At 38.4% G+C, this 10,000-nt stretch overlaps 2 protein-coding genes across 2 annotated transcripts in view; both read right to left on the bottom strand.

Moving 5' to 3' along the window:
* Nucleotides 1-3,211: 3,211 nt before the first annotated feature.
* Nucleotides 3,212-4,727, bottom strand: LOC125030902. Its single transcript, XM_047621237.1, has 3 exons — nt 4,711-4,727; nt 3,566-3,921; nt 3,212-3,452 (listed from the first exon to the last, which is right to left on the bottom strand). Exons 2-3 carry the CDS (start codon nt 3,904-3,906, stop codon nt 3,284-3,286), a joined length of 510 nt encoding a protein of 169 aa, XP_047477193.1. The 5' UTR covers nt 3,907-3,921; nt 4,711-4,727; the 3' UTR covers nt 3,212-3,283.
* A 4,167-nt stretch (nt 4,728-8,894) lies between these two features.
* LOC125031330 overlaps nt 8,895-10,000 on the bottom strand; it is a 1,677-nt gene continuing 571 nt past the window's right edge. Inside the window, exons 2-3 of the mRNA XM_047622033.1 lie at nt 9,562-9,917; nt 8,895-9,446 (exon numbers count right to left, since the gene is read on the bottom strand). Coding sequence (XP_047477989.1) covers nt 9,278-9,446; nt 9,562-9,902 — 510 coding nt within the window. The 5' untranslated portion in view covers nt 9,903-9,917 and the 3' untranslated portion in view covers nt 8,895-9,277. The remainder of the gene's footprint in view (nt 9,447-9,561; nt 9,918-10,000) is intronic.

Below are 10,000 nucleotides of genomic sequence, written 5' to 3'. Positions count from 1 at the left end.
CACTCTATCGCTTACACTGTAGAATTCCACGATATTCTTATATATTTATATATATAAGTATATATATAAGTATATATATAAATATATATATGTATATATATATATATATATATATATAAGTATATATATAAGTATATATATAAGTATATATATAAATATATATATATATATATTATATATATGTACAGGTATATATAAATATATATAAATATGAATATATATATATATATATATATATATATATATATATATATATACGCATACACATATATATACATAAACACACACACACACACACACACATATATACACACACACACACACACACACACACACACATATATATATATATATATATATATATATATATATGTGTGTGTGTGTGTGTGTGTGTGTGTGTACACACACACACACACACACACACACACACACACACACACACACACACACACACACACACACACACACACACACACACACACACACACACACACTCACACACACATATATGTATGTATGTATGTATACACATACACACGCACAATGAATGAGAGATAAACTGAGAGAGAGACGACTGTAAAATCATGAAAAATGGAACCGGGGATCATCAGAAACACAAAAGGCTTAAGGAAGTCATTGTCAAGAGCAGGACACAAGACCTTGGCAAAAGACACGTCAACCTCGATATAAAGGAAATGCATTTCTAAATCTAGTGAACTGTCAAGGAGATATTAAATAGGGAAGACATTTTCCAGGCAGGAGCAAAACGAAGATAAAAAAACAGAAGGAATAAGATGTAAAAATATGTGCAAAGAACTCACAGGAAGAACTAGAAAGTGATGAAGGTGTGAAAGGATTAATTGCAGAGGTAGAGGACGTGACGGGGAAGAGGCTGAAGGAAAAGACGATTGGAAGAATAGTAGGACCTTCTAGAATACTTACAAAGAAGGACTCCGGTAAAAATGTTAATATTGCTAAAAAAAAAAATATAGAAGATAGTGTATTAACAAATTAGGCTGCGTGTAAAATATCTAGACAAAAGAGTTGACCCCATGAACTGTTAAAACAAAATACAGAAAAATCAAGTTATTGGAACATGGACCAATAGAAAAGGGATCTTGGATAAGAGAATGTAGACTTTAGCTTTGGATTAACAGTGGGTAGAGTCCATAAAAGCTATAATATTCATAAGGCAACCCCGGGAAAAAAATATTTGAGATACATAATAGGTTGTAGGTAAAAGACTTATGTCAGTGCACATAGGGAAATAATTACTTACCGGAGAAAAAAGAAAAAAAAAGAAACAACCAACATATGAAACAAATAACATGTGGTGATACAGATGAGTTTGAATTCAAGGTTGCACTTCCCCCAAGGATCAGCGCACAGCTCATCTCTGTTTATCAGCAGAAGAGGCAAGGCTGGGACTACCTTGGAAACTCTTTTTTTTTTTTTTTTTGTAAATGACATAGCACTAGTAACAAAGGCTGGATGGCGGAGGAATTGAAATGAATTCGCTAAATTTGGAGATAAATTAATGGAAGAGAAGGTAGAAGCAGTACAATGGAAATTAAAGATTGATATGGCGAGAAATGAATATAGGTTAATTGGTTTAAATGTGGTGGATCAAAGACAAGGAGGAGTTTATGAGACGATGAAACAGAGAGGAAAGGCTTGATGGGCATTAGGGGCTGTTGGTTCGAATCAATAGTCGAATTGTGCAACATGAGACCCTTTCGTCTCTTCCATCATTCTGCTTCTCATTTCTCTCATGCTTCTCCCTGGCTTTCTTGATCTCTTGATCTTCAGTAAAAGATTTATACCGTTATAGCTAAAAAAGTCTCCATGTACGTTCTTGCATAATGAGTTATTTATTTATATATTTATATTTTGCATGGAAGAAGGTTTTCCAGATTCTCAACAGTGTTTGTATATTACAGTAAAAACATAACAACCAATTATTAGAGAATGTAATACTTGGCTTATGGTCTCGGTCGCGGAGGCAGCCACAGGATGTACTTCAGGTGAATGATTTGGCAGGGGAGGCGAGGGCCTGTGTGCGTTTAAGTGGACGATGCTTTCTTGTTTAAAACATGCTCCGAATTCGTAAAAGAAATAGGGATACGGTACCAGATGTAAATGCAGACAATAAAGATTTAACTGCATTTTTTATGTGAAGGTCAGTGTGCAGAAACACACATTAGTGAAATAAAGACACTAATATATTCGTGACCATAACAGTCTCAAACCAGTTTATATTTTTTTCTTAGGAGAGCGTAAATGTACTACTTCCTACACCGCCCATTAAGAATCCAACGTAGAACTCATGGATTTTGAACCCCAAACATTTAGTCAGATTTATGTAGAAAAGGTATGAATGAGAATGAATATCTTCACAATACAAGAGATGTATTTGACCGATTTCGATTATATCTTCGTCAGAAATACAAGAAAAGGAAATGCAGAAATGTATTTCTGATGAAGATATAATCGAAACCGGTCAAAACATATCTTGTATTGTGAAGACATTCACTCTCAATCATACCTTTTCTGCATTTGTCAACATGAATACGGGTTCATTTAATCAGATGTTTAGTGCTAGAGGTTAAGGATTCTTATATTAATCTGTGGATGTTCTGGGACCAAAAAGATAGGACGAAATACCTTGCTTGGAATGCAGACATTATGCAAATGCGTATCTGTTTTAACATTTCGAATTATGCTTTTCTAGTTAGTGTATTTTGAGGAGGTCTTCATAAGAGCCCAATTTAAAGTTGGCTTTTTTGGTCCATTTGTTTATACATTCTTTATCTTATAACTGCTGCCTTCTCCATTTGTTGTATGTAACTGTTTATAGATAGTCACCGTTAGGCATATCGTTTTTTTCCATTTTGGTACTTCTGGTTATGTGTAACTATCAACTCTTCCATTCAAGCATGTACAGCACCTTGAAAGTAAGAACTATAGACACACAATGTAGCGAACTACTTATTTGCACGAGGCACTTTATCATGTGCGTCCAAGTGTGTATGTGTGTTTATGTATGTGCATGTATGTGCGTATATCTGTATACGTGTGTGTCCATTGTCAACGGTGAAATAATCGTATCAACATCATTTATCGAACTTTATTTATCGCTTAAGAAAATTTGATTATTTGGTGACAATTTAATGAAATATTTGTAAGCAAGTCCTCATGATATACACGGCGAGTTGGCCTTGGCAATTCGAAGCAAATTAATTCTGCGGACTGTTCCTGCAGACACATGGAGAGGCAGCTTGTCTCAAGGTAAATAGGCCATGACGGTGTCCATGAGCTGCGTGCCGTTGAGTGGACACATGGGGAAGGCGGCGCCGCAGTCCCCGCCTCGCCCGCCGAAGCTCCTGGCCTGCAGGTACTCTCCCTTGGCGCCCCCGGGGGGAAGGACTCCCTCCCCGGGCTTCACGTCGGGTCTGGAAAGAAGTTCAGTTAATCAACATAAAAGTAAAGAAGTTTCCAACGCTATTTCTCAGTCAGAAACACTGAAGGACAGACACAGAGGCACGAGCGCCGCCTTGGCACTCACCCGAGCAGTGCCAGGATGGCCAGCTCCTCCTGCACCAGATCCTCCTCCTCCTGGCTGGCCAGTTCGCACACCAGCCTCATGCCGCATCCTGTCACGTCCTCCGCTCGCACCAACTCGAGGGCGTTCTGCATCCTCCAGTCGTCGTCGTCCTCCACGGTGGAGCGACGCCCCCGGCGGTGCCCCCTCCTCCTGCCCCCGCGATTCCTGCGTCCTCCGCCTCTGGAGGCAAGGGCGGCCAAGCCCAGGACACCCAAACCTACAGCTCCTGCGACGGCCAGACCGGCGAGTCCTGCGCCGCCTACGGTCCCTGCCAACACTCCGGTCGTGATAGTGGTCGTCATGGCTGCTGACGGGACCTGGGGAGGCACGGAGAGGCCTTAGGCAGAGGCAGAAGGGAAGGTGGGAAGTCTTTACAACTTAAGAGATCAGACCTGTTTTATAGGCCATAAAAGAAAATAAGCATAATGATATCGTAAATGTTTAGACATTGAAAGGGAAGAAAGGTAGCGGGTCTTTGCCACTTTGCGCGGCTCTTCAGGTGGAAAAGGAAGCTGAGAAGCCTTCGGACATTTGACCTGCTTTAGCAAGTCTTTCAGTATTTGTTCTTTGGATTAATTTTTTTTTTTTTTTTTTATGTTTTGTGAGCTTTTTGCGTTTGAATTTCTCTTTCTAAGAGGCTACTTCTATAGCATAGCATTCTCTTTGACTACACCAAATGAAATAAGATGAAAAGCCTTTATGTAATAAAACGTTTTATAATGTTAGATGGGAATGTTATCTACTTATTACGTTTGTGTCCCACTAGTGATAAATTATGGTGTGGAACATGATTCAAGGTAGTGCATATGTGACAAGTTATTTCAACTTACGCAGGAGATTTACTCAAATACCCTCCCTCTAGCCCCTCCCCCTTAAAAAGATGGATTCATTGAAAATTTACAGTCAGCAGCGATTTTTTCTTCTTTTTTTTTTGTTTGATGTAACATTTTTGAGAAATCTTAACAATATAGCTATAGAATGTCCTAAACACATCCCAAATTGACAGAACTTTAGAGATGACATTACAGTAACAAGGCCATCCGAAAGTATATATCAAACGTGTATAAATCATTAGAGAAAAAAACGGAAAAATCAGGAACCTCTACCTTCGTTTCAGGAAAGCTGAAAGTGTTGAATGTGGGTGTGTGTTCCGAGGAGCCACGAGGCTTAGGAGGCACTGTGCCAGGCCTAGAAATGCGCGGCCCTTATATACAGCACCCACTGTGATGCTGCCCTTGTGCTGTACTGCTGTGCGTTGCAGTGAAATATGACTCGAGAGAAACCATAGGGTGAGGGGGGCGGGGGGGGGTGAGGAGGTTGATGATGAAAATGAGAAAATAATAAGGAGAATGGTGAATGGGGGAGGAATGAGCAGAAGAGTGGAAACTGGGAAGGAGTAAGGGGAAGGAGGAGGGTGGAAACGGTGTAGGAATGAGAAGGATGGAAATGTAGTAAGAATTAGGAGGATGGAGTAATGAGGAAAAAGTGAAAAACCGGAGAGGAAAAAGGAGAAGGGTGGAAATGGAAAAGGTAAGCCAAATGAGTGGATGTAAAGGAGGAGAGAAGGAGAAAGGAAAGGGAGAAGAGGGCGAAGAGGAAGAGAGGAAGGAGAGAGTAGTATGGGAAAATATAATCTTATTACCAGTTCGCATTTGATCTTTATCTCCAGAGAACAACGATCATAGCGATGAATACGAAATAATCAAGCAGTTTCTCGGGAATAAGAAGCAAGCAGTGATGGAGGTTTAGGGCACGGGAGCGATGAAAACGCAGGTTGGTCGGGGACAAAAAAGTGCCTCGTAATATTTTAACATATATATACATGTGTGTTTGTGTGTGTGTGTGTGTGTGTGTGTGTGTGTGTGTGTGTGTGTGTGTGTGTGTGTGTGTGTGTGTGTGTGTGTGTGTGTGAAATTTCATAATCATAAGGTAATAAATGAAATGAAAACATAAAAACTTGCAATGTAATGTAATGAATATATAATGAATCTCCATTATAATAAACTATTATGACTGAAATCATGTAAAAATAATAATAACAATAATAACTCTTTGATTCCTATTTTATTCAAACGATTTTTTTTCCATCCCATTAACACGTTATTTCTGTATTGTTAATATATCCTATAACCTTTTCTTCGAAACTTACAGTCACATGTAATTTATGTCATTAGACATTTTCATTTAATTCATTTTTTGTGTGATTATCATTACTACCACTATCGATACCATTACGATTACTCTTGTCATTATTATTGTTATCATTAATATATTATATATTTTTTTATCATTCTTATCATTATTTTTTTTTTTTCAATATTAACATTATCATTGTTGTCCTTTTTATCCTCATTATCATTATTGTCATTATTATAACAAGTGGGAGAGGGAAGGCATTGGGAATAAAGAAAGAAGTGAAATCATCATCATCATCATCAGTATCATTCTCATTGTTGTTGTTGTCATCAGAATTATTATTATTATTGATATTATTATTAGTATTATTGTAATTGTTATTATTAGCTTTCGTTTTATCATTATTCCTGTTATTGTCGTTATTGTTAGCGTTATTATTATCATTATTTTTGTTATTGTTATTATTTTTACCATCATTATTATTGTTATCTTAACATTATTATTAACATTATCATCTTTATTATTATTATTATTATTATTGTTACCATCCTCCACTTCATTATCCTTATTGCTAGCATTATCATTATCATTATCGCTATCATTATCATTATTATCATCAGTATCAATAATATTATCGTTTTATCATTTTGTTATTGTTCTTATCATTATCATAATTTTTATCTTGATCGTTATTATTATCATTATAATTATTGTCATCATTATTGTGATTATTGCAATTGTTATGATTATCTTTTTTATCATTATTCCCATCATGATTGTTACTATTTCCATTATTGTCCTTTATTTTAACAATATTTTTTTATCATTTTTATTCTTATTATCATCATTGATATTATCATTACTATGGTTATCAATATTATTACCAGACATTATAATGACAATTATTGTTGTTGTTCTTCGTTTTTTTCTTCTTTTTATCATTACTGTGGTTATTATTGTTATCATTATCATCATTATTATTACTCTTATTATGATTATCAATATTATTACTTTTATTATCATATCATCATTTTTATCACAATCATTATCATTTCATCAACATCATCATCACCATTATCATTATTATCATAGTCATTATTATCATCATTAACATTATTATCCCCATTATCATTATTTCAATAATTATCATTATGATGCCGTTACAATGTTTTCCCGAATCATTAGTGCAAGATTTTAAATAAGATTTTCCTCTTAATATCTGCTTATTCATTTTTTCTTGTGATGGGATAGATGGAAGGTAGAGAGAGAGAATAAAATGAAGAAGAGGGATAGAGGAAGAAGTGAGAGAGAGTAAATATTGAGGATAAAGAGAGGCAGGAAATTGAGATTAGTATATAAATAGATTAATCGATCGACTGATTAGCATATAAATAGACTGACTGATCGATCGACAGATAGAGGTACAGATAGATAGATAGATAGCGCTTCCTGAAGTAATTACATTGAACTAGACTTGCCATTGCCTTCCGATTAATTAGCGTGTGATTTTTTCTTCTAAGTAATGTGATCGCTGTGAGGTAGGAAGAGAAAAGGGAATTAAAGGAGGAAGAAGCATAGATGAACAAGTGGGAGGGGGAAGGCTTGGGGGATATAGATGGGAAGGTGGAGGAACGTGGGGATAAAAGAGAGAGCGAGAGAGAGAGAGAGAGAGAGAGGAGAGAGAGAGAGAGAGAGGAGTGAGGGAGGGAGGGAGGGAGGAAGAGAGAGAAAGAGAGAGAGAGAGAGAGAGAGAGAGAGAGAGAGAGAGAGAGAGGGAGAGAGAGAGAGAGAGAGAGAGAGAGAGAGAGAGAGAGAGAGGAGTGAGGGAGGGAGGGAAGGAGGGAGAGAGAGAGAGAGAGAGAGAGAAAGAGAGAGAGAGAGAGAGAGGAGAGAGAGAGAGAGGGAGGGAGGGAGGGAGGAGAGAGAGAGAGAGAGAGAGAGAGAGAGAGGAGAGAGAGAGAGAGAGAGGAGAGAGAGAGAGAGAGAGGAGTGAGGGAGGGAGAGAGAGAGAGAGAGAGAGAGAGAGAGAGAGAGAGAGAGAGAGAGAGAGGAGAGAGAGAGGAGAGAGAGAGGGAGAGAGAGAGGAGAGAGGGAGGGAGAAAGAGAGACAGAAAGAAAGAGAAAGAGAGAGAAAAAAATAAAAAGAGAGAAAAAGAGATCTGGTGATGCCCGGTGCCAATTCCTTGATTTATGCTGAATTATAAGGCCAGTACTGATGATTTGAATTTGTAAACACAGATGAAACATAAAATAAATAATTTTATTATGTTTAGATAAAAAAATCAAAATCACTATCTTATCCCCCCCCCCCCCACTACACGCCCCTGCATATTGTTTTATTTTCATCATTTCACATTTTACAATTAAGAACAAAAGACTATATAACTAATACATCACCAAGTAATCTTCAAAAATGTAATATTTGATCAGGAAGTATTTCCTTTAACTCCCCCCCCCAATCCCTTGCTCGTGTGTGTGTTTATACAAACATTAATATATATGTATATATACATATATATTTATATAATGTATATATATATACATACACATAAACATACAAACACACACACATACATATATATATATATATATATATATATATATATATATATATATGTATGTGTGTGTGTGCGTGTTTATACATACATACATATATATATATATATATACATATATATATACACATATATACATATACATATCTGTTTCTGTGTGTGTAAATGATTATATATATACATATATATATATGTATATATTTGTATATATACAATATATACAGTAGTGTGAGTGTGTGCGTGTGTGTGTGTGTGTTTCTGTATGTTTATATGCGTCTTGTTTATATTTACAACAAAGGTAGAACAAAGCACCCTATTCAGAATGCGGCACACATTATGCAAATGTGGTAGCTGCTCTAGCGTTTCCTGTTATGCTTCTCTGGTGACTTTTCAAGATACTGCATTTTGAGGTCATCGGAAACTCAATCCAGAGCTAGCTTTTTGGTCGGTTTCTATATATATAAATTATTTTGTAACTGCGGTTTCCATTTAGTATTACTTAGTGTAATTGTTAGCCATTGCTAACCTTTACTTTAGAAGAAGTCTAAAAAAAAAAGTTCTTTCAAGGGCATTTAAAGGAAAAAAACATTTTTGCGTTTCTAGTAATGTGTAATTTTTTACTTTTCCATTCAGGCATGTACAGGACCTTGAAAGTAATTACTGTAGATACACAATGTAGCGAACTACTTATTTGCACAAGGCACTTTATCATGTGCGTCCAAGTGTGTGTGTGTGTTTGTTTATGTGTGTGTATATGTATACATGTGTGTACACTGTATCGTTTATGTCAGCGATGAAGTAAGCGTATCAACATAATTTATCAAACTTTATCTCTCGATTAAGAAAATTTGTTTCTTTGGTGACAGTGAAATGAAATATTTGTAAAAAGTCCTCATGATATACACGGCGAGTTGGCCTTGGCAATTCGAAGCAAATTCATTCTGCGGACTGTTCCTGCAGACACATGGAGAGGCAGCTTGTCTCAAGGTAAATAGGCCATGACGGTGTCCATGAGCTGCGTGCCGTTGAGTGGACACATGGGGAAGGCGGCGCCGCAGTCCCCGCCTCGCCCGCCGAAGCTCCTGGCCTGCAGGTACTCTCCCCTGGCGCCCCCGGGGGGAAGGACTCCCTCCCCAGGCTTCACGTCGGGTCTGGAAGGAAGGGGCAGGTGATTAGCATAAAGGATAAAGAAGTTTCCAGCGCTATTTCTCAGTCAGAAACACTAAAGGGAAGATACGGAGGCACGACCGCCGCCTTGGCACTCACCCGAGCAGTGCCAGGATGGCCAGCTCCTCCTGCACCAGATCCTCCTCCTCCTGGCTGGCCAGTTCGCACACCAGCCTCATGCCGCATCCTGTCACGTCCTCCGCTCGCACCAACTCGAGGGCGTTCTGCATCCTCCAGTCGTCGTCGTCCTCCACGGTGGAGCGACGCCCCCGGCGGTGCCCCCTCCTCCTGCCCCCGCGATTCCTGCGTCCTCCGCCTCTGGAGGCAAGGGCGGCCAAGCCCAGGACACCCAAACCTACAGCTCCTGCGACGGCCAGACCGGCGAGTCCTGCGCCGCCTACGGTCCCTGCCAACACTCCGGTCGTGATAGTGGTCGTCATGGCTGCTGACGGGACCTGGGGAGGCACGGAGAGGCCTTAGGCAGAGGCAGAAGGGAAGGTGGGAAGTCTTTACAACTTAAGAGATCAGACCTGTTTTA

Source organism: Penaeus chinensis, chromosome 12 (genome assembly GCF_019202785.1).
Source record: "Penaeus chinensis breed Huanghai No. 1 chromosome 12, ASM1920278v2, whole genome shotgun sequence".
Classification (NCBI taxonomy): Eukaryota; Metazoa; Arthropoda; class Malacostraca; order Decapoda; family Penaeidae; genus Penaeus; species Penaeus chinensis.
Note: the sequence above shows the minus strand (reverse complement) of the source record. Positions and strands in the feature narration are given on the sequence as shown.

Bases quoted from the DNA above. Each gene is read 5' to 3' on its own strand.
- LOC125030902 (XM_047621237.1), bottom strand. From the start codon at position 3,906: ATGACGACCACTATCACGACCGGAGTGTTGGCAGGGACCGTAGGCGGC. The intron at 3,453-3,565 runs GTGAGTGCCAAG...ACTTCTTTCCAG, and splicing joins GCCATCCTGGCACTGCTCGG to ACCCGACGTGAAGCCCGGGG.